This window comes from Theobroma cacao, chromosome 4, assembly GCF_053813885.1.
Source record: "Theobroma cacao isolate CCN51 chromosome 4, ASM5381388v1, whole genome shotgun sequence".
Classification (NCBI taxonomy): Eukaryota; Viridiplantae; Streptophyta; class Magnoliopsida; order Malvales; family Malvaceae; genus Theobroma; species Theobroma cacao.
Genome location: NC_142642.1, coordinates 34,156,586 through 34,179,523, shown reverse-complemented (window position 1 = coordinate 34,179,523; position 22,938 = coordinate 34,156,586). Strand labels below are relative to the sequence as shown.

Below are 22,938 nucleotides of genomic sequence, written 5' to 3'. Positions count from 1 at the left end.
AGGTATATAAATATGGACCTTTCATCATTTATTAAATATGTTTTTTGAATTAAAAATATGAACCAGTGATAGTGGTATTAGAGCAAACTTAAATCTTCACTGATATAAAACCTCATAAGAGATATAAGGTTAAACTAGACTCAGATAATATAAGAGTTTTTTTCCTTTATGGGTCTCTATAGGTAAAGAGTTAATGCAAGGATAAGATAGAATATCACAAAACCGATATCAATAAGAGATGAAGTGAATTTTGAGTAAATAAATATAAATTTTTTCCTATCTATCATGCATGTTTTTGCATTGAAAATATGACACGTGAAACATACACTATACCATGATGGGTGAGGACATGGTGGTGACATTTAGCAAAAATATTTGGAGCTCGGAGAGCCACACAAATTAAGATGACATGGATGGAATATTATGAGCCGTCCACTTCTCCTTCACAATGTCATCACTTACACAATTGTTTCCTTTGTCCATGTGGCATTCGTTAGGAGTTTCTAGCCAACCAGCTGTCAATAAAAGAATGGTAGAAATGGTGGGTTGGAGAAGAAGTTGAAAAAAGAGTGTAGAAGCTTATTTGTCAAGATTGTTGTGTTGGATACATATATCCTTCGTGCATGACTCAATTATATGTAGGTTTTTTCACCAATGCATATTACGCCTTTGATAAGATAAGATCAAATCCATATTAGGTCACAATCACGTACAGTGATAAAGGCAACGGCTAATATATCTTGGTGGCCTTGCGGTTTCGATTTTGCCTTGACCCTAAAGAGTCATGTAATTGGAGTCATGTCAGATTGTCGACTAAGATTTGTATCAGAAAAATGACTCCTCAGTCTCACAAACATTTCACCTTGAGGGAAAACAGAGGTGGAAAATTCCTACCAAACGAACATGCAAGAGAATAATGGAGTCATTCATCGAACTAATCAAGGGTTTTGGCGTTGAGTAAACTACTGTCGGACGGGGATATTGATAACGACATAAACTCTGAAATAAACAAGTGGTGTGGACAACTTACAGATGGCTGGTGATTTTGGCTCCTACCCTCTATGCCTTTTGTAAGGTAGCAAAAAGTTTCAACACCATGAAATGAATCACGATTCGTATGCCTGTAGACAGGCTTCCACACGCTGTTAATTAGGTAACAGTAGTGTTGTAGTAAATTTTCCTGTCCTCAAAACCTGTACATTTTCACTTTTCATACAAGAAATGTTAATAATGGGCTGTGGAGTTCATGGCTCATATTGTTCTGGGTCCCCAATTGGCAGACGAAGTGCATGGTTCTGGTTTCCATCAGTAGTCAGTGTCGTGCAACAGGAAGAGTTCCCACGAGGTCATCAATTCTGATATTATTTTCGTTCAAACACGTGTAACTGCAGAATTCTGATAAAATTTGGTCTGTGCTGATATGATCACACCCAGTAATTACTATTGTTTAATGCAACTGATGGACTGGATTACCGTATTAGTTTATATGTATTTGCACCATAAGAAAGTAAATTAGGTAACAAATTATTGAGGCCTTAGAGAGGATGTTAATTTTGGGTATAAACATTTATCCTATTCGACCTTAAAATATTTTAAATTTCGTTGCATTTTTAATCAAATAAATAAAATAGCGGTAGGTATGCTTATTAAAAAAGTTTTAATATATATATATGGACCAGAGATTGCCTATGTTTATTAATTATTATATGCACGCACGTTTGTATCTTGAGTCTTCAACTTTGAACCATTTTTGGCTAATAGCATCTGTTGTCTTGTGCACATAATGAGCGGTGTATATTTGTCTACAAAAGAAACATGAAATCTAGTTACGACATTCATATTAAAATATCTTTTAATGATAAAAGTTTAATATTTTTAAGATAAAACTGGGAAATTTTTTCAAATCTTTAAATTAAAAAAATAATACTGTATTTTACAAGATAACAAAAGATTATCTTCTTATTATGTAACCTAAAATCATTATCATTATATATTATTATAATGATAAAATCATAAAAATTTTAATTTAGAAATTTTGATTCAAATCTTAAATTAAAAAGAATAGAATACTATGATAAAAGAAGATTATTCTTATTATGTAAATGAAATCATTTAATATATAAATATATAGTTCAAAGCCATTAAAATATAAAATCGCAATGTTTATAACATATAGCTAATGATCACAGGTCATGCAAGCCCCCCCAAGATATAAATTGCAATCTTTTTGCTAATGGTGCAAATTGCATTCAAAATTAAACTAAGATGATTTATTTAGTTTGAAAGCTTCTTTTATTTAAAAATTTTCATAATATTTTAAAATGTCTTTGAACCATTTAAGAACATTTAAACAAGTTTTTAAATTTTTTATTGTATTCAATTAAAATTTTTTATTTTAAATCAAATTAATCAAAATATCATTTAATTTTTTAATATCATGTGATATTAACATGGAAGATAAAAATTAATATTATATGACCATGACATCATTCAATCTAACATATTAATATATTATGTAACGATATAAAATGATAAATAATAATTTGAGTAACAATACTTATTTACAAGAGTTTGTTTGATATAAAATAAAAATATAAAAATTTAAATAAAATTAATAAAAAATAATAGTTAAATAAATAATATTCAAAACAATTAAATAAATTAACTAAATAAATTATTACTAAAAGACTCTCATAAAAAAATAGTTATTACAAAAGACAAGTGGCTTTTAAACTCTTTTTTGTGGTTAAAAATATAAAATAAAACAATGTTGACCTCCTAAAAGTTGTGTTGAGGGTCAATAAATTAAGACAAAGATTATGAAAATTAAGACAAAGATTATGATAATTAAAACATCATGTGGCTAATTTAACTTATCTAATTTCTCAATTTGATCCAAAAGAATATGATAATCCTTCATGGACCCCACAAAAAACAAAAAGAAAAGCCAGCGTCTGCCTGGATAGAACACGTGGCCCTCACCGCTTCACCGACTTTATCAACCAAACATTTCTTACAGAGCGAGAAGACTCGCAAAGACCACGCGTGATCACACGTTTGGAATTCCACGGACACCAAACCAAGTCCAACCGTCATCGATAATATATTGAAGCTCAAGCAGTGTCACGAGCGAGTAAACATACTTTACCTACTCGAGAGGTTATACGTCTTGTAAATCTACTTCGATAATGAAATTTATGTCCTAAAAACTAACCTTAAAAAGTGAACTCCACGTTTTCAACGCTATCCATGATCCATATCTTCTCTAATTAGCAGTAAAGTAACGTATTTTATGAATCTACCACTTAATAATCTTGGGTTGGGTGGCATTTAAGTAGGTATTAGGCGTAGGATTCCATAGGTGGTTAGCGTAGCCATCGTTTTATACTTTTTATTATTGCGTTTCAAACTTTGTCTATAAAATTTTCCTCCCACCCTCGTCTCTCTCAATCATCGTCATCCTTTTGCACTTTTCTTACCGTCTCTTTCTCTCTTCCAGGCAGAAAAAGGGGAAATTATTGTTTAAAATCCCCAACATTTCTCTGGGAAAATCAAATTGGATTCATAGTCTCTCGGAGGAAAAAAAAGTCATTTTTTTTTTGTAACTGACGAGAATTCAGCTTTCCTTAAAATTGAAGTTTTTGGTTTTTAATGCATGCTCTGTTTCATTGGTTAATCATTTTTTGAGTTTTGACTATAACCCAGGCAAGAAAGTGTATATTTTTATTTCTGGGCATTAGGGAGATTCTTGATCCTTGAAAACTCATTAACTTTTCCTCTAATATCATCAGAATTCAAGAGTGAAGTGTTAAAATTTATAATCTTGAATCGTTCATTGTTGGGTGAGGAAGAATTTAGAGAAAAGGTTGTTGGGAATCAGCTGACGACCAAATTGAGAAAGTGTTGCTTGTTGGGAGTTAAGTTCCTGGGAATTTGAGTTTTTTTTCTTTTTTTTTTTGGTTTGGGGGGGTTGAATTAATTGCTGAAAAGAGAGGAAAGGAGATGACGATAGAGTCGTTGCCAGGGAGTTCAGGGTATCTGGATTTGTTTCCAGAGAGAAGAATGACATATTTTAGTAATCCTTATGTTTTAGGACTTACTGTCGTTGCCGGTATTGGTGGTTTGCTCTTTGGCTATGACACAGGTATCCATCCCTTTCTACCCTTTTTTTTAGTAGTTTTTTTCTTAATACAATTCTGTCTCTGGTTCATTTGATGAAAGTTTTGTTTGAATATCTGGATTGTAAGTTACAATTTGTAACACTGGAATTGGACTGATCTAAGGCATTGGAATTCCTCTGAACCAGGAAAGAAAAAGATTTTGAATGTTAAAAGTTTTGGTCTCAAATTTGGAATTTGAAGAAAGAAATAGTATCCATTTAGAATGATTACATTATGGAATTTCATTGAGTTGCTCATTCAATTGATATTTAGTAACTTAAAATTATGTTCAACTTTAACTCTCACTATTAGTTTTTTATTTTTATTTTTATTTTTTATTGTTGGGGCTTTGACCACCCCTAAGCACCAATAATTATGTTTTTTTAATTGATTTTTGTATTCACTAAGTAAACCATTATCTTTTCATGGTCTTGGGATTCTCACTTCGGTGTGTGCGCGATATCAGGGGCCTTCAATTGCTAAAAGAGTGCTAAAGGCTTCTGCATTGTGTTATCTGGATTTCTTTTAGCAGTATCAGAAATTTAACTGAACAAAAAGAGAAGACTAGTTTTTTTTTTTTTTTTATCCGTGCTTTTCATGTTCTGTTATTATTTCCCTTTCTTTTGTAGTTTTTTTATCGGAAAATGTTCTCATTTGGAAATGGTAACTGCAGGTGTAATATCAGGGGCCCTTCTTTACATAAAAGATGATTTTGAGGTGGTCAATCAGAGTAGTTTCCTGCAGGTACCAGCTTTTAAGGTCTTCTGAAATGATAAACTTCATTCTTGAAAGAACATGAAAAATTGGAATCAATGAAAATCTTCTTTTTTTGTGTGTGTGTGCGAGCTTGTTTGATTGAGTGAGAGAGGAAGACAACCAAAAAAGAAAGAGTAATTTAAAAAAAATGGTGGGAGCATTGTAAGCAGAGCACATAGGGCAACATCTCCCTAGATCTTGTGTGTGCAGGCTGTGCAGCTGCATGCTTTTAGCTGATTGGGGGGGTGGCTCATTTCGGTGCCTGGTAAAAGTAGGCAAATCTTGTGTTTGCAAAAGGTGCAGAAGGGGAGCAATTGGATGTATGGAGGGCTTGGAGTTCCCTTGACTACTAAACTCCTTGTCTTATATAACTCCTAATGTTAGTTAACATGCAAATGATTTGCTAATTTGTGAATCTTTCGCAGTCTGGAAACCTCATGATTTTTTTCTTGGCAGGAAACTATTGTCAGCATGGCCTTGGTTGGTGCAATGGTTGGAGCTGCATCTGGGGGTTGGATTAATGATGCTTATGGACGTAAGAAGGCTACTCTTCTTGCAGATGTTGTCTTTACAGCTGGAGCAATTGTCATGGCTATTGCACCTGATCCATATGTGTTAATATTGGGACGATTTTTAGTTGGCCTGGGTGTGGGTATAGCATCTGTTACTGCACCTGTATACATTGCTGAAGCATCGCCCTCAGAAGTAAGGGGTGGGCTAGTGAGTACAAATGTGCTTATGATAACTGGTGGACAGTTTATTTCCTACCTTGTAAATCTTGCTTTCACAGAGGTCAGTTTGTCTTCCTTAGTACTTCATTGGCTTTCATCTGCTTGAAGTGATATATATATATGGATTGGTAATCTTCATTGAAAACATTATGTGATGACCAATATGATATTTTTAATCTATTATTGTATCATCGTTATAAAAAAAACAATATTGTCCATTTTCCTTTTCTTTTATTTACTTTTATAATCTTTATGCGTGAAAAAAATGGTTTTGTACCAGTTTAAACTGACAATAAACTCCCCCAATCACCTTGCTAGGACACAGAAACTGGGTATTCAGTTTAGGCATTTGTTAGCTTTAGAAGTTCAAAACTCACAAGGTGGGTGGTGAATCAAGCTAACTAGCATTTGGTTGGGTGTTTGCAGATGCTAATACTGGCATAAAATAGATTTTGTTAATATAGGAAATTAAAGGATAGTTCTCTCTATTTATCCTTTGCTGATAAATGGTTCTATTAGCAGGCAATAATAGAATAATCTTCACATGGAAATCTATAGATGTTAAATTAGATATGATAGTTCGAAAGGTATAAATAGCAATATTCATTTGCCTTATTATTAATTGGTTGAAACTTCTCTTTTGATTACAATAAGATTCAAAGATTGAAATGAGGACCTTCTTATTATTCAACCAGAAGATCAATGTTTGTGTGTTAAATTACTGGTTAAGCGATCTTTGATAACTCACCCTTTTCATCTTTTTGGTCCCTCTTGTTGTGGTTGTTAGTGCTTAGAATAGATACTTCATTAGGTAATCCTCGCATGGTGCTCTAAGTAATAACAATTTTCTGAGGTGATCGTTGTTTATTTTCTAGGAAAAGTTATTGCAGGATAACTTATTCTATTTATGCTTATTAATTATTCTGCTTGAGTGAAAGGTTTTCAGTTTTGCAGCTTTGAAGATGCAGTATCAAGATATAATTTGGGGTTTCACTGACAGAATCTCCCTCGTTCTTTCCTACTAGTTAGGTTATACATGTGGAGCTGTTATTTATGGCATATGGAATATTCCTTAGTAAAATTTGTCATGGCATGTGATTCTCAAACATGAGGCAATGTAGCATAAATATGTTTCATGTTTCACTGAAGCGTGTGCTAATGAAATGGAAGTAGGAAGTTTAAAGTATGTTCAGAAGCTTAGTTTTGCCCTTTTTCAAAAGCCATCATCAATAGTTTTCTTGTTCTTTTTGCTTAAAACGTAGAACATTCTAAACTGTCGTCTAAAAGTTTTTCAGTTTTGAGGCTCATTGTCCACTATAGCTACAGTACTCATAATTTGTTCTCAAGAAAAGGATTCAATTCTGAGGCTGTGGGGGCTAAGCTTATTGCATTTTCTGCCTTAAGATATATGTGGTTTTAGAAACAAATGAACAAGTATCTTAACATAGAGTAAGTAAAGATATGATTCTGTTGTATTTTTATTGATAAGATGAAGTACAAGGGTATTTAAACTTTAAATCTGGAAATGTGAGTTTTGAGGTCCTAATGCTCTTAGAGGTGAGAGAAGCATAACCTGGTGAAGGTTGGGTCTTAGCTGATTTGTGTCATCTGGGCATTTGTGCATCATAGGACTTCATTCACTACAAAGAGTTTTCAAGTACCTCTACTAGTTGTTTAAAACATTGTTGCATAAACAGGTTCCGGGAACTTGGAGATGGATGCTTGGAATTTCAGCTGTGCCAGCTGTCATTCAGTTCTTCTTTATGCTATGTTTACCTGAATCCCCACGATGGCTTTTCATGAAGGTACATTGATTACTTCACAGAATTCCTTCTTTCCATTTATTCCTTTAACAAAAGCATCTATTCTCATCATATTATGCAGAATGAGAAAGCTAAAGCCATAGCTGTGCTTTCCAAAATTTATGACATTGCTCGATTAGAGGATGAAGTTGATCACCTTTCTGCTGCACTAGAAGAAGAGCGTCAGAGAAAGAGAACTGTCAGATATTTGGATGTTTTTAAAAGGAAAGAAATCAGACTTGCCTTTCTGGCTGGGGCTGGACTTCAGGTAATAACAGTAACAACAAGAATTTACTACAATATGTTGTATATCAGAATGGTTGAATCATCCTTGTCATTAAATTGGTCATGTTCAAAATTATGAATTTTTTTTTATTTTACAAAATAACAGGTAATTGGATCAAATTTTTTTGCATTGCTTTTTCTAATTCAGGAGATGACTTGTGGCTTTTAATGTCTTTTAACGTAAATTGTCCATAAGAAACTCTCTTTTGACTAGGTTTAGTAGGAAGTGTGAGGACTCTATAATGACATAGAAACTGTGATTATGCAGGCTTTTCAGCAGTTCACTGGCATCAATACTGTTATGTACTATAGCCCGACAATTGTCCAGATGGCCGGATTCAAATCCAATCAGCTAGCACTTCTCCTGTCTCTCGTTGTTGCTGCCATGAATGCAGCAGGAACTATAGTTGGCATTTACCTTATTGATCATGTTGGAAGGAAAAAGCTGGCTCTTTCGAGCTTATCAGGTGTTATTGCATCCCTTGTCATCCTTGCTGGGGCCTTCTTTGCTGAATCATCTGGTTCTTCAAATGGACTCTATGGATGGCTTGCCGTCATTGGATTAGCCCTTTACATTGCATTCTTCTCACCTGGAATGGGACCTGTTCCCTGGACTGTGAACTCAGAGGCATACCCTGAGCAATACCGAGGGATATGTGGTGGCATGTCTGCTACAGTGAACTGGATTTCAAATTTGATTGTGGCCCAGACTTTTCTTACAATTGCTGAAGCCGTTGGAACTGGTGCTACTTTCTTGATTCTAGCTGGCATAGCCGTGCTTGCAGTTGCTTTCGTAATTGTGTTTGTGCCAGAGACCAAGGGATTGACATTTGTGGAAGTGGAACAAATTTGGAAGGAGAGGGCTTGGGGCAGTGGTTATAACACCGACAGCCTTCTTGAACAGGGAAATGAATCCTAGTTATCAATGAAACAAGGAAATACTGCCGGCTTGCGGTTGTATGAAGTTGGTAGCTTATCCTAGGGGCCATTGGAGGTGTGTTCTCATCTTTCTATGCATCTATGTGGAAAGATTGGTATCTTAAAATATTTAGATGACTTAATTAGGGCGTTTTGCTCTTAAACATTTTATAGTTGAGAAGTTGTGGATGGTCATAGATAGTTTTGTATATACAATATTGCATTATTGTCGAAGGGATGTCTTTTTAGGTAGTCCCTAACCAGAGACAGACTCCTTTGTATATGTAGTTGCTTCTCTTTCTAAGGTCATCTTTTTGAAGGTAAAATGGCATTCAATAAACATAGACTTGGCTGTTTTTGATTGATTTTAGTTGTTAAGGATGGAAATAAGGAATGCCAAATACCTGAAATGAAAGGTTTAAAACTACATGTTTGATTGGTTTTCTATATAGAAACTTTCTCTAGATTCTCCAATCAAATCCAAGAATGAAACTTGTATAAATTGATCATCTTGTTCACACCTTTAGACGAAATTCAATCAATCTAGGATTGCTTGCTTCTGTAAATAGATCATCTTGTTCACTCCTTTGGACCAAACCCAACTAATTTTAGGTGTAACATTATGACAAAGGCAATTCTAGGATTTTGCTCACTTCGACTTGCTTTGGTATCAAATAATTCATTAGGCTAAGTAAAGAAGGAATCTCATATTTAAGTCTCACATCACATATGTGAAATTTGTTTGATATTGTTTTGATTTTTATCTTGATTTCTTTGATTATAGTCGTGTACTTTCATAAAGAAAAGATTCATGAACTAGACCTCTGCTAAATCACATTAATTTGATTCAATTTCTAGGGTTCTAGCTAGCATTTGATTTAAGAAAGCTTAAAATAACAACTTGGAGTGATGATAACAAATATGACCTCAAATAATGAATAAACCTGGCAGTACAAATCTTGAATACATAATGAAAGGACTATAAACCCAACCAGCAGACACACACAGACAAACATAGTGCCCCTAACATAATCTATCAGTCAGAAGGAAGGACCTCCCTTGCAATATCATGCGCAGCTTCACCGAAATAGGACTGTTAATGCTGGTGAGTGACGAAGCTCCAATCATCCCTGCATCTCCTTTTTAAATCTGTATGGGCAATTAGAGCACACAGCAGGCACATCACAATGTTATATTATCCATTTTTGACTCATAAAACTTCTTATAATGTGGAGTTCATAATCCTTTGTATATCACCAGAATCAAAGTTGACTCAGCTCATCATGTTCTATGGTTGCAAAAGTTAGTAGTGCTACTATGATGAATTATTGAATTGCAGCTGAGTTTATAATTTAAAAGTTTACCAATCTGTAAGGAATACATCCGGGGTCTAAATTGATGGGTGTGTTTCTGAAGGAAAGTTAGACCCCAATGAGTCTGCTATAAACATATTAGTGGATGGTGGTGTAATGACTAGTAACTGTTTGACCGTTTTGTTTATTTTACTCTTTCTTTCCCCTCCCAATATTGCTTTTCTATCAATTGCGCTGCCTTCTTTATTCCTAGCTTATGGGTTCGCCTAGATGGTGTTATAGTGTCAATTGGGGAGTATCTATCCACAAGCAAATATTAGCATAGTAAAATCCAAACTGTAGCACTGGGAAAGATTCAACTCCATATTCTGCTTTTGCCAGGTATAAACCTATTTGAAGCAAAGAGTACCTTGTAGTCTCAATGCAAACTGGTAAAAACCAGGTGATATCAATGCACCCTGACTTTTAACTAAGGTAGTTAGGTAGTGGTTGCGGAGCTTCATCTTTGCTTTGACCATTTGGCACGTGAAATGAAATGCAAAAGCTGAAGGAATAAGTCAAAATATGCAAATGGAAAAAATATATTTTTGAAGCAAAGGGTATCTCCTAATTTACTTTTATCAAGCTTCAGTAACAAAAATAGAAAGAATAGGAAGAAAAAAAGGGAAAGTCAAACTCACCAATATGGCTATCAAAATGAAGTGTGACACAATCAGAAGGTGAAGGAAAGCCCTGCAGGGGCGACCTGAGAACACATCAAAACACACAGGATAAGGTTTGTCCTTCAAGAGTGGCCACATGTGTTCTCATGTCGCTCCTGTTGGGCTCCTCCACCATTAACAACTTTCGGCTCACAACTTGGAGATGCAGATCTCAGACAAATGATTCAGAATTATATAAACCACATTCTAAATCTAATTCACTAGTCAGTACATGCCTCAAATGTACTACACAAGGCTACAACAGTACAGCTTTAGAGTTGAAAAATCAATCATAGTTGGTAGGAGTCAGTACAACTTTGTACTCCCTGATTTCACTCCTTCGTTAGTGTGTACTATGCAATGTTAAAAGGACAATCTAAGCTAGCATTCGATGAAGATTTCTAGATGTTATTTTACGTACTTAAACCAAAGAAAATACATGACAATTCGCCACAAAAGCTGGAAAAGGCTACCGCCTTTTCTGAACTGTTCAGACAGATTTTCATTTTTTAGATTTTTCTATTTAGAATTCAATGACTAATTTCTTTAACAGCAATCAAGTAACTACATGTCAGCATGTATCTCTTGTATCCAAAACCTGCCATGGAACAAGTTCTGCAAAGAGTTAAAAACTTTCTTTATGAGTATTATGATTTCCTTGAAAGGAAAATATGCTACCACAGAATAATTGCTTAAGTTATAATCATTTCAACAACCTGCATACCGTCCAACATTTCTCTTTGCAATACAACACACTGGATCGTTCAAAATTGCAAAACATTCACAAACTAAACAACTGCATTTGTCTTACTTGTTCCACAAACCTTGCATCCGCTTAGGAAAAATGATGGTTGTTTCTCTCCAAAAACCTCAAAATTTCTTCATAATATGATAGAGCATAGAACCACATGCTGATTAAGAACTTAACAATTTCATACAACCAGCATAAATACAAGCCCTGAGATGGGTGAACCTTCAGGTTTCCGACTGGCCAAAATATCTTCCCGCAATTGTGGCCAGAATATTTAGCATAACAACTTCATCATCTGCCTCAGACTTCTGAGCTCTCAAGCTAGCACACTTCCGAAGCAGACTTCGAAGAGAAGCACAACTATCGGCATCCAAAGGAGTGTCAACTGCTGCACATAAAGCAAATAGCCACATGCAGTTACTCCTTGACAGTGAGGCCATGGTCTCAACTGAGCTTATGCGTTTCCTAAGCATTGAAACTCGAGCTACAGAGTCCATCTTTTGAATGGCAGACAAGGCTGGGTAGTCATCACAAGTATCACTAACAGAGGTTTTAGCACTCAGATTCTGATGAGACAGTAGAATCACAGTGTCTGTAGCATTTGACAAAGATGTCCCGTCAGAAAGGACTTCACTGGTTGTAAGGTTGTTACATTTCTCAACACCACTCTCAGGAAGCTGATACAAGTTGTCCTCTTGAACGGTAAACATTGGCAGTTTACAAGAAATTTCAACGCTGGGATACTCCAAATGTGACAGAGTCTGAGATCAAGAGAGGAACCAAAAGTTAAAGCCAGTTGCCTTGCGTACATAATTGCCAAAAATTTACTGTTCTCCAGATCTTAAAGGTAATCAGCTTGAGGTCCTGGGGTTTTATAGAAAACCTCCTCTTTGTGTTGTTTTTTTTTTTTCATTTCCCAATTGTTACTACAAAGAAAAGACATCTATGGTTTAGGATAACAATGTGGAAAGGAAAGAAATCGCATTATGTGGATTTCTAAAAAGAATTTGAAGAAATCAAGGCTTTCCTCATTCCTATAGGCTCCATTTTGTATCAGGAAATTCAGTTTCAAACGTTTGGACAATATGATGGAAAAAGTAGGAAGCAAGCAGCATTAGGTGATATAGATTGTTTGGTTCACTTCATAAGCACTTTCCACATTTCAATATAAAATTTCAAGATTATTCAGTTAGCACACAGAGTCAAGGGATGATGGTGGAAGGAAAAATGTAAATAAAAGGACATTCAAAGGGTAGACGGAGTGATGGACATAAAACCTGCAGAGCTGTTCTCTTGTAAACAGAAACACAAAATGAAATGGGGCCAAAAGTAAATACCAGTCGTAGCTCGGAAAAATCAGCAAGAAATGCTTCCTCCCACTGTTTCAATGGCAGTAAATGTTCTGGACACTTGGCAATTTCAGGAATCTGAGGCATGTAAACACTTTGTTCCTCGTTCAATTTAGTCCTGTCAGGCTTGGCAATAGTTACTTTTGGAATTTGAGCAGCTTCCCACCTACAAAGGAAATAGAAGTACTCAATACAATTAAAACATAGTTGTATTAATCCTAGAAAAAATTAATTTTCCACCTATCAGTCATAAAAACAGCTCTAATAAGGATTTCACAAATTAATGCAATAAAGTCAAAGAGGTTCATAATAAGATTTAATATCTCAACAGAAAATAACTAGAAGGAAACGAGTATTTTGTACCAGCAGCTCCATAAGACCGACCCTAATACGCAGAGAAATGGCCACCAAATTATGAAAATAAAACTTGTGCTAGTATCAGTGATGATAAAAACCATTCTAATGCAGGTCATGGCACCATTACCGTAACCTGGAAGAGCCAGGGAGGTTTACATCAAATTGACAAGGAAACTATGGTGAAACAAAAAACTTCTAATTTAAAGTTTGATTAGTTGGCGAAAGAGTAATTTAGGGTTCAGTGGTTGAAATTCTTACTCAGAAAAGGGAAGTTTACTTAGCGCAGAATAGATGATATTCCAGCCTAAACAGGCATTGCTGTTTTTACAGCTGCAGCACCCAGACTCCAGCAAGTTTAAATTAGTTATAGATTAGTCACACTGGGACCTATGTTCAGATTTCTCTGGAGTCCCACCTTGGATGTTGGGCTGGCAGTGGAACTAAGGAATTGTAACAGCTATTACACAACTAATTACTGGAACTCTATATATTAACATGCAAATTCTTTCAATTACATGAGAACATATTTAAAAGAATTCAGCAGCTGTTGTGCTTTCTTTGGCTTGGTGTGAACTGTGAAGCAATCCCTAAGAATAGGTGTGAAACCTACATCTTATTATCATCCTTTTCTTTTCTTGCTTCAAATCCAGTTCTGCTTCAAGCAAATCAACCCTAAATTAATCTCCTTAAAATCCTAGAATAGCCCACAACAAATTAACCCTCAAATTTCAACACTAAACAAAATCGCATTGTCAATACATAAATAAACTAATAAATTAATTCACAATTTAAAGATCAAGAATGATTACCTGACACGCCTAAGATATTCTAATCCATCCTCTGGAGGACCAGAATCAAAGTCAGGTTCCCCTTCTACAATGAAAGCAGGCCTAAGAATGCTGGTATAATCTTCATCACTGTTATCATCTTCAATACATTCTTCTTCTACATCAATGAAGGCATCTTCATCTCCAACATCATGTGTACAAGTAAGATGCAACGAATATACATTTTCAGTCCCATTATCCTCCATGTATTTTAGTTCATTATCCACATTTTCAAAATAGTCTTCCCCTGAAAGTGATGGCAAACTTTAGAAGTGCTTGTGCAATTCAAAACTCCAATAATCAAAAGGAATGGCAACATTACAACGCAAGTAACAGCAAACAGCTAATAGCATCTCTTCTCATTCACTTGCAAGACATTCAAAAAAGTTGAATTTCATTAAAGAATATCATCACTTTATTAGTTTCTGGTTACAAAAGAATGTAACATATCATCTGTATTACTAACAAGCTATCACCAAGAATTAAAATCTATGTACAAGTAGCCTACGGAGGCAGTAAACACAGATATAATGCACCTAAATATGCACAAGAAAATTCTATGAATAGAATTCTTAAACATAAGGCCTTTTGCAGATCACTTCAGGCCATTCTTCAATGTACAAAGATATTGAGACCATTCCTTCTTCCCCTTCCAGCAACCAGACCTGTGACAAACAGAAAATGAACCCATCAAGTTGACACTCTACAAGCTGGATTCTAGTAGATGGAAGATCAAAACCGCTCAGATGTGTATGAGCTTCTATATTAATTATAAGACACCAGTTTTGTCTATGGAAAAGAACTGAACAAACCCCAAGGAGGAAAAGCTTAAAAAATGATTTTTTTTTTTTGAAAAAAGAAATTACAATTTTCTATAGAGTGGTTTCCAGGAATGAAGAAAACATAGTAAAGGAAATAGAAAACTCAGAAGACCTGAAGCGAAAAGTAAATTTTTCACTATTAAACTAGCCAAAATTTTGCTTTTAACAAAAAAGAACCTACTTGCTGGAAAGGCAACCAGAGAGCGCCACCAAGTACTTAGAAATGCTTCTGGATTACAAGTAAAACATATTTGAAATCTTTGTCTGCATAATAACAATTTTAACTTGAGCATGAACAACAAGAGTCTAGATTCATAACAGATATGGGTCTCTGCTATCTTTGAATGCAAGTATGGGGAAACTATTAGGATAGTGTAAGACACCCAGGAAAAAGATAGGCAAAATGAAATTTAACAACAGCAGGAAAGAAATATCTACCACGGTAAAAAAAACAAAGAACACCAATTTTCAGGTATCACAAATGTAGTGCCTAAAGACAAATTAAAAACTAAAAGGTTGATAAATATGAAAGAACTAATTGCCTATTCTTTAGGTGGACAAGTATGAAAACAGAGAATCCCAATTTTCAGGTATAGCAGGTATAGTGAAAAAACACAAAGTAAACTAACAAGTCCGTAAGTATAAAAAGAATTAATTTCAGATTCTGCAGATCAGATAATATTCATTAAAGCTTAATCCCTTATATAAAGAAACACTGACAATTAGTTTCCAGGGCCACTGAGCTATACTAAAGAAAACCTATGGTATAGCACTCACAGTATGCCAAGTTTTATGCCAGGCTATCAGGTTACATATCAAAATACTAATCATTCCTTCCTCCAGAGTTAAACTAAAACAGCAATGAGCTCTCTCTCTCCTAACAAAACCTTTGGTATAAACTACAAAGCCTCATTCTAAGAAACTACCAACTTAGTAAATGGTTCAAAATTAAATACAAAGCAGAAGAGAACCACACACGGCTCACCACTATTCATCACACACTAAAAAATCCAAAAGATTAATGAAGTTCTATCACCACCAGATCATTTACCTATTTATTTATAGCAGCAAACAAGTTCCATCACAACCAAGATAAATAAATAGCAATAACTAAAACCAAAGGCATACTTGAAGGATGAAAATTCGCATCTGAAAAAAGAGATAAAAACATACTCATAATTGCAGGAGACTCTGCCTTCCTTCCAAAGCAGTGACGAGTATCAGCGCTCAAACTAATGTTCTTCTGATGCTTCCAGATTGCCAAGTCCTCATACTCTTTGATTACAGCAGCACCAAGACCATTATACATATCCATCCAAATTTTCCGCTGTTCTACAACCTTAGCAAACCTTAAAGCCTCTAAGTCTTCTCTTGAGTACATTCTCTTGCTTTGAGTGTTGCTTTCTTTCCTACCATTTTGAACTACAACAATTTTTGTTAACTCCATATTCCTCTCAGCTTCCCCTAAAACCTTTTTCGCATTCTTGCCCTTTCTTCGGGATCTTTTAGCTTTCTTACCATCAATTTCCTGGTTTCCCTTCTTCTTCTTCTCATCCTTTACACTGCCATTTCCGGTTTTGGAGAGTGGAAATGATTCAATCAATGCCGTATCATCGATGACTTCGACCTTTAAAGAACTTCTAATAGGTAAATCAAGTCCTTTGATACCATCAATCTTCTTGCCATCATCAATCTTGGACGAGTCTGTTGCAGAACCAAAGGTGTGTCCAGTGCAGGTTTTGGCACCAAAAATATTCCCAAGTTCAAGCTCACCCAGAAGTCTTTTCTTTTCAGCTTCCAGCACATTTTCAGAATCCAAGGCTTTTCCTTTGATAGCCCTTTTCTCCTCAAATTCCAAACACGTCCCCAGATGTTCCTTCTTACTAGCTTCAAGAACAGAACCCCCATCAACTTGAATGGCATTGACCTGGGTATCAACTTCTTGAACTCCAAAGATGCCCTCTTTGCTTCTCACATTATCTTTTTGTTCTTTCTCAAAAGACCCAGAAAGGGAAACATTCTCGGTGGAAGATTGAAGACCCAGTTCTTGGTTTACCTCAGAAAGAAGAGAAGAGCACTTGAGTTTCTTCTTGGGACTGCTATCATCCAAAGCTGTTTCTTCTTGGTGGTGGTGGAGGGTAGTGATTTCAGAGAGAGGAGACAAAAGTTGAAGTTGAAAGAGAGTTTCTTCTTCTTGTTCAGCGTCAAAAGTGGTTCTACGCTTGGAACCAGCGTATGAATCAGAATCCACTTGATCGTCAGCCATCAATGAGAAAGGGAGATTAGAGAAACTGTTGATTCCAAAGCGAGAGAGAGCGAGAAAGAGAGAGAGAGGTGTCTGGGGACTGGGGTTTTAGGATGGGGCTTGGGAGAGAAATGAAGCGGTTCTACTTTGTATTTTCCCTTGTTAACCGGTAACTAATATTTATTTTATCCTTCGTTGAGAGGGTCCAGACTCCGGAAGAATGGAGGATGCCTTCTGGGCTGGGTCAGATACCATGGCCAAGCCCTTAACGCTGGAGCGAGCAACCACTAACCCTTAACGCTGGGTCATTGGGCCACTGGCCTCTTGTTTTTGTTCCTCTATATGTACTTAAACCGTGGAAGGCAAGATTGCTTAAATTCTAGCATTTCTTTGTAAAGCAAATGACAGTCTCATATCTTCATAAACAGGCACATTATCAAAATTTTAAAAGCTTTCAATTTAATTTAAACCTTTAAAAGTGAGTGAAATTCATGAAGTAAAGAGCTTTGTCTTTGTATAGCACAGTATGAGCCAATGAGCCTTCTTATATACAAATTGAAGAAGCGACTACTTCCCTGGACAGACAGATGCTGCCCTCCTTTAATCTCATAATTGTTATGTTAGTGTATAACAGAACAGATTACAAGCAAAGCTGATATGGGAATGAATGTGTAGTCGTTGCCAAATGATAAGAATTCGAAATCAAACTTTTTGCAGAAGGTTAGGCAGTAGGCCTGGGGACGATGAAGCATAAGCTAACCAACAACAAATCGCATACTTGCACTTGGTTTAATTCATTGTGCCCAGTAGAAAATATACGTACAAATAAAATCATTTGCGCAGCACAAAAAGCAATAGGAAGCAAACAATACTCGGTAACACTTATATCCACCACACAACCCAATCCCTTGATCAAATTTATGACTACAACTCAAACAAAGCATCAACACCCGCGTCCAAACCAGCGAAAGACAGATCATATCAGTGACATTTTAACAGTCCAACCCAATCCTTGACATCCATGTCATATATGAAAAATTGGAAAGAAGAAATATAATATTTAGTGATCTGCTGAAATCTGCCAGTCAAATGAAACCAAACTGTGTATAGGCTGCAGAAATTTCGATAAAAGGTGAAGAAACTGGAGTCATCTGCTTTTAAGTCTCTGGTGCTGGAGCTGGAGCTGGAGCTGGAGCTGGAGCCTTCAACAGTGGTTGGAGGGCCTTAACAACAATGCTCATGTTTGGACGGAACTCAGCTTCATACTGCACACACAATGCTGCCACAGCTGCCAGCTGCATCAACGGAAATATGACAAAAAACCATTAAGTGCTAGTTCTGTGTGCCTGCACATGTCTTCCAGAGTTCAAACGACCAAAACCCATCCCCAACCCTGGGGGAAAAAACACCATCCTTGAACAAAGTTATGCAGACACAGGATAGGCATACCTTAGCAACTCCTTTGGGAGGATATTCTCCCTTCAGTTTTGGATCTACACATTGTTTAACTTTGTCTTCACTCAGTCTTGGAGTAGCCTAATTTGGAGAAAAAGAAATGCTAAAAGAGTGAGAACTGAAAAGGTCATGCACTAAGTAAAGAAACAGAAATGCACTATTGCAATGGATGACAGAAAGTAGAGAAAGCAATAAACTCACCCAAGTAACAAGACTCTGCTGTCCACGAGGCATTGTGTGGTCAACAGGTTTCCTCCCAGTCAGAAGCTCAAGAAGGACAACCCCAAAACTATACACATCACTCTTCTGGGTCAACTGTCCAGTCATTGCATACCTGGAAAACATTACAGCCACAAATCAGTTAACATCCTAAATAATCTACAGCTCCTCAGGACGACAACCAGTTAAAATGCATATAAAAAAATACTGGTGCTCCCTTCACATCCTTGGTTCTAGCAACACAGACAGTGGACTCCACATACAGCCCATTGCACCTTAGATGCATTTGTCCATCTACCTATCCTAAAAGAGGTGGAAAAGAAGCTAGGAATCCAAATAGCAATATCATTTGGGAAAAAAGATGACACCAATAGGGATTTTTGTAGAAAAAATAATAACGTATTTGTACATCAGACCAGTTACAAACGTCTGCATAATGTCCTAGCTGTTAACTGAGAATCACGTTAAATGTAAATTACATATCCTACCCTATACATGGCAACAGCCCATGACTGGTTGGTTCAGAAAAAGCAAACACAATGTCAAGGAGCTTAGAAAGCATACTCTGGAGCATGATAGCCAAAGGTCCCCAAAACTCGAGTAGAATGAAGGCGAGCAGCCATGTCAGGAGCCTGGTTTGAGAGATTAAAATCTGCAATCTTTGCTTTGAAGTCTTCGAAGAGAAGCACATTGCTAGATCTAATATCTCTGTGAATAACAGAGGGTTGAACCTTCTCATGCAAGTATTCCAAGCCCCTTGCAGCATCAACTGCAATTCTTACCCGCTGCATCCAGTCAAGCACTGGACCTGGTTGCGCCCCCTGAACTCCCTTCCTTCCTATAATTGCCAAAAAGAAACAAAAAAGTCAAACAAATAATGTCAAATTTGCATAACAAAATTTTGATCGGATACATCTATATCTTGAACTAATAAATAATATGATGGCTTCACAAACCATGCAATATGTCATGTAGTGATCCCATCGTCGCAAACTCATACGCAAGCACGCGGAGATTTCCTTCAACACAGTAACCTTGCAATTCGACAAGATTGTCATGCTTCAATCTTGAAACCATCGAAACCTAAACAAAGAAAATCAATCTTGAAACCATTGAAATCTAAACAAAGAAAATTCGTGCAGTGGAAGTGCTAAGAAACAAGGGGAAGCATCAAGCTTTTGATTCAGGCACATTGATTAGAAAGACCCTTCTGTCCAATTGCTTACACACCTGGGTCAAAAATTCCACATTTGATTCAGGCTCAGAGGAAACATCAAGCTTTTTCACAGCCACAGCTTTTCCATTGTTCAAGTTTGCATAATAAACTCTTCCATAGGAACCCTCACCAATCAAAGCCTTTGATCCAAAATTATCAGTCTTTTCTTTCAATTCTTCCAATGATAATGCAGGGACCTCAATAGGTGGTGCTGATTTTTGCACTTCAAGTTTGGCGGGAGCTGCCACCTTTGAGTTTTTTTGATGCCCTGGAAGCACATAGCATGAGCAATGAGAAATGATTTTAAGAATACAAGCATGCAAACAGCAAAATGATAGAAATTGAACAATTAAACAGTAATAAGAAAAAAAATTTGCAAAGAAGACAGAGACATCCATGTTTCAAATACCAGAGTAGAATATTGGAAAACATATGCCAATCATCTTAAATTGTATGCAAAACCATCTTTCTTTTGGGAAAGACTAAAAATTATCTTAAAAAAGGAAGACAGCTTAACATTAACCTAGCAATTAAAAGCCAAATATAAAACAATTATGGCAATCTAGGTTAATCGCTAATTCTTGCCTAACTAATTACAAGCTTGAATCACCCAAAAAGTAAAGGTTATTATTGTCCAAAGATCACTAATAAACAAAATATTTTGGAAGTGTTATTTTTCTCTCACGCCTTTCCATCCTAAAGGCAGATGCTATGCAAATAACATACGTAAAGCCTAAATGCACATGGTGGACTAGAAATGTAGAAACTTCCACAGTGAAATTCAATGATTAGAGTGCAAGGCAGATTTAAACCAGAATATATCATGTTATGAAAAAAAAAAAACAAAGGCAAAGTAAGAGAAAATAATGACCTCCTCTTGTCCTCACACAAATAAAGAATATTCCAACAATATTTCAAAACAAAATGACAAAAGACATTTATATGCCTTACTCACAGTCGAGAGACAGAGTCATAGAGCAGCCCTCACAAAACATGTATAGCACTTAATACTTTCTACACAAGGTAAAAAACAGTTGATGAACAAGACTAACAAATACAAAAATATGCCTGAGTCGCAATTCTCTTCAACAGAATAAGGACAACACCTACAAGGTGTTCTGCAAAACTTATTTTAGTAACATCCATATTTGCCAGGACATAAATATGCAAATCATACACCGAAAAATTCCAACAGTAAATCAGAATTACCAAATCAAGTTAGCATCAAAGAAACATACCATCTGTATGATGCTTGGGGCTCTTCAAGAGCTCATTTTCATGTGATTGGTAATTCTCCTCTACCTGACAGGAACAGCAAAGCCACCGACGCATCCTTGTTCTTTTCTTCAAATACAAATCGTCAGTATTTTCTAGTCGAACAAAGTAGCTAGGACGAGGTGCATGTGCCTGCACAATTGCAGAAGACATTTATTCATAATCCAACAATCGCATTGTAAAATTAAACTATGATAATCGAAACAAATATCTATGCAGAAAAAGGTTGCAACCAAATTTGCCTGATGCCAGGACAGGAAACAAGCTGAAAAAGGATTGCAAGAGGTCAAAGCTCCAATAAAAGTCAAGAACATTTAACTGAAAAACGTACAATTAATAAAAGTGTAAAATTTGACACAAAAAAAACACGCCCCATCAGCTATATTGATTCTGGAAAATTACTACCAAAAAGAAAAGGAATTTTACAATGACTGACGATTGGATTGCAAAATTCATTAACCTCATGATAGAGAAAACACGCCAATATATGTACCAATAAAAAAAATATACATCAATTCCATATATCCGGAGAAAAATGTCTGATCAAAATTGAATGCAATGTCATACAATTTACCCCCGGTAAATAATAGATAAAAAGTTACATATTTTTTCAACAGAATTGAATCTTTCATAATTAAGTAAACCTTAATGAGGCGAATTTTCAATAAAATTCACATCTTTAACATTAGGATACATATATAAATAAAAGAGAAAAGAGACCCATTAAGCCTTACCACCAAGCCACGCCGATAACACCCGTCTTCCATTAAACAAAAACAGAGAAATTGAAGACAAAAAAACGCAAACAAATAAAAAATTAAACGACAACCCAGAAAATTAAGCCCGAATTCTAAAATGGGTCGACGCAAATTCACCAAAGAAATCAAAGAATCAAAAGATAAAATGAAACCCTCAAGTTTGCTTCAAAATGAGAGAAAGAGAGAGGGAAAAGGTGGGTAAAAATAATGAAAGAAAAAAGAGAGAGACAGATAAGCAAAAGCAGAACAGCCTTAAGATCGAAACCGAAATAAAAGGATTAAAATGGAAAAACAAAGTTTGCAAAAAAAAAAAAAGAAATATACCTGGTTTTTCTCTCTTTTCTCTCTCTTTCTGATTGTTAAACAATCTTCTCTCTTCCTCTTTCTAGGGTTTGTTTGTTGTATTAGTTTTTTTTTTTTGGGGGGGGGGGGGGTTGGAGAAACGGAGAGAAAGAGAGAGAAACAGACAGAGACAGAGAGATATAGGAAGATTTGATTTTTGAAAGGTTTTTGGTTTTGAAGGAAGAGAGAGAAAAAGAGAAGGAGAAGAAGAAGAAGAAAAGGCCAATTGACAGAGAGGCAAAGGCGACGCGGGTAAAAAGATAAATTCAATGGAAACTCTCTCTCTCTCTCTCTCTTTAATTTAGCTTTTCTCTTTTTCTCTCTTTTAGATTCTCTCTATAAATGGAAGCTCTTTTATTTTCAAAAAAAAAAAATTAACTATTTTTACACACCAAAAAATACCCATTAAATATTTTTCCTTTCCTTTCAAAAATATAGTATTTTTCATTGTTTTACCTTCCAAATTTCTGGGTTCACGTAAATATCTTTAAAGTTCCCTAGAAACATGGGTTTTCTTCTCTTTCTAGACGTATATTGCTTCTCTTCTTGTTGGGAAAAAGGACAATCTCTTAGCTTTAGATGAAGAAAGCAAGGGCGGTGGAGGCGAATGAATTGGCCCAAAAGCCAACTGTTTTTTCTGTTTTTATGTCTACTCTT

General features: G+C 35.7%; 3 protein-coding genes and 1 long non-coding RNA gene across 5 annotated transcripts; 1 reads left to right on the top strand and 3 right to left on the bottom strand.

Annotated features, from left to right (window-relative positions):
- The first annotated feature begins 3,436 nt into the window (after nucleotides 1-3,436).
- LOC18602538 (inositol transporter 1-like) lies at nucleotides 3,437-9,017 on the top strand. The gene is made up of 6 exons (XM_007033987.3): nucleotides 3,437-4,144; nucleotides 4,834-4,904; nucleotides 5,373-5,708; nucleotides 7,345-7,452; nucleotides 7,532-7,717; nucleotides 8,003-9,017. The coding sequence occupies exons 1-6, from the start codon at nucleotides 4,003-4,005 to the stop codon at nucleotides 8,651-8,653; spliced, it is 1,494 nt and encodes a 497-aa protein (XP_007034049.2). The 5' UTR covers nucleotides 3,437-4,002; the 3' UTR covers nucleotides 8,654-9,017.
- A 454-nt stretch (nucleotides 9,018-9,471) lies between these two features.
- Nucleotides 9,472-10,907, bottom strand: LOC18602537 (uncharacterized). The gene is made up of 2 exons (XR_001927540.2): nucleotides 10,646-10,907; nucleotides 9,472-9,801 (listed from the first exon to the last, which is right to left on the bottom strand). It is a non-coding gene; the product is annotated as an uncharacterized LOC18602537 (long non-coding RNA).
- A 447-nt stretch (nucleotides 10,908-11,354) lies between these two features.
- Nucleotides 11,355-17,175, bottom strand: LOC18602536 (spliceosome protein-like protein). The gene is made up of 4 exons (XM_007033985.3): nucleotides 15,945-17,175; nucleotides 13,933-14,197; nucleotides 12,755-12,932; nucleotides 11,355-12,178 (listed from the first exon to the last, which is right to left on the bottom strand). Exons 1-4 carry the CDS (start codon nucleotides 17,035-17,037, stop codon nucleotides 11,642-11,644), a joined length of 2,073 nt encoding a protein of 690 aa, XP_007034047.2. The 5' UTR covers nucleotides 17,038-17,175; the 3' UTR covers nucleotides 11,355-11,641.
- Nucleotides 17,176-17,850: 675 nt separating this feature from the next.
- LOC18602535 (protein CYTOSOLIC ABA RECEPTOR KINASE 5-like) lies at nucleotides 17,851-22,575 on the bottom strand. 2 transcript variants are annotated; one of them, XM_007033983.3, is made up of 8 exons: nucleotides 22,264-22,575; nucleotides 21,145-21,313; nucleotides 19,921-20,174; nucleotides 19,647-19,773; nucleotides 19,255-19,528; nucleotides 18,673-18,805; nucleotides 18,466-18,552; nucleotides 17,851-18,311 (listed from the first exon to the last, which is right to left on the bottom strand). In XM_007033983.3, exons 2-8 carry the CDS (start codon nucleotides 21,236-21,238, stop codon nucleotides 18,174-18,176), a joined length of 1,107 nt encoding a protein of 368 aa, XP_007034045.2. In that variant the 5' UTR covers nucleotides 21,239-21,313; nucleotides 22,264-22,575; the 3' UTR covers nucleotides 17,851-18,173. The 2 variants fall into 2 exon arrangements, with proteins under 2 accessions (XP_007034045.2, XP_088661416.1); XM_088805290.1 differs by lacking the exon at nucleotides 22,264-22,575 and adding an exon at nucleotides 21,916-21,963.
- Between the last annotated feature and the right edge of the window lie 363 nt (nucleotides 22,576-22,938).

Coding starts and splice junctions, on each gene's coding strand:
- LOC18602536 (XM_007033985.3), bottom strand. CDS start 17,037: ATGGCTGACGATCAAGTGGATTCTGATTCATACGCTGGTTCCAAGCGT. Junction 12,933..13,932: donor GAATATCTTAGGCGTGTCAG/GTAATCATTCTT, acceptor TTTCCTTTGTAG/GTGGGAAGCTGCTCAAATTC. Junction 12,179..12,754: donor ATTTTTCCGAGCTACGACTG/GTATTTACTTTT, acceptor TCTTGATCTCAG/ACTCTGTCACATTTGGAGTA.
- LOC18602538 (XM_007033987.3), top strand. CDS start 4,003: ATGACGATAGAGTCGTTGCCAGGGAGTTCAGGGTATCTGGATTTGTTT. Junction 4,145..4,833: donor GCTCTTTGGCTATGACACAG/GTATCCATCCCT, acceptor TGGTAACTGCAG/GTGTAATATCAGGGGCCCTT. Junction 5,709..7,344: donor TAAATCTTGCTTTCACAGAG/GTCAGTTTGTCT, acceptor TTGCATAAACAG/GTTCCGGGAACTTGGAGATG.
- LOC18602535 (XM_088805290.1), bottom strand. CDS start 21,948: ATGGAAGACGGGTGTTATCGGCGTGGCTTGGTG. Junction 20,175..21,144: donor CCCCAAGCATCATACAGATG/GTATGTTTCTTT, acceptor ATGTGCTTCCAG/GGCATCAAAAAAACTCAAAG. Junction 18,806..19,254: donor TTTGGCTATCATGCTCCAGA/GTATGCTTTCTA, acceptor AATGTTTTCCAG/GTATGCAATGACTGGACAGT.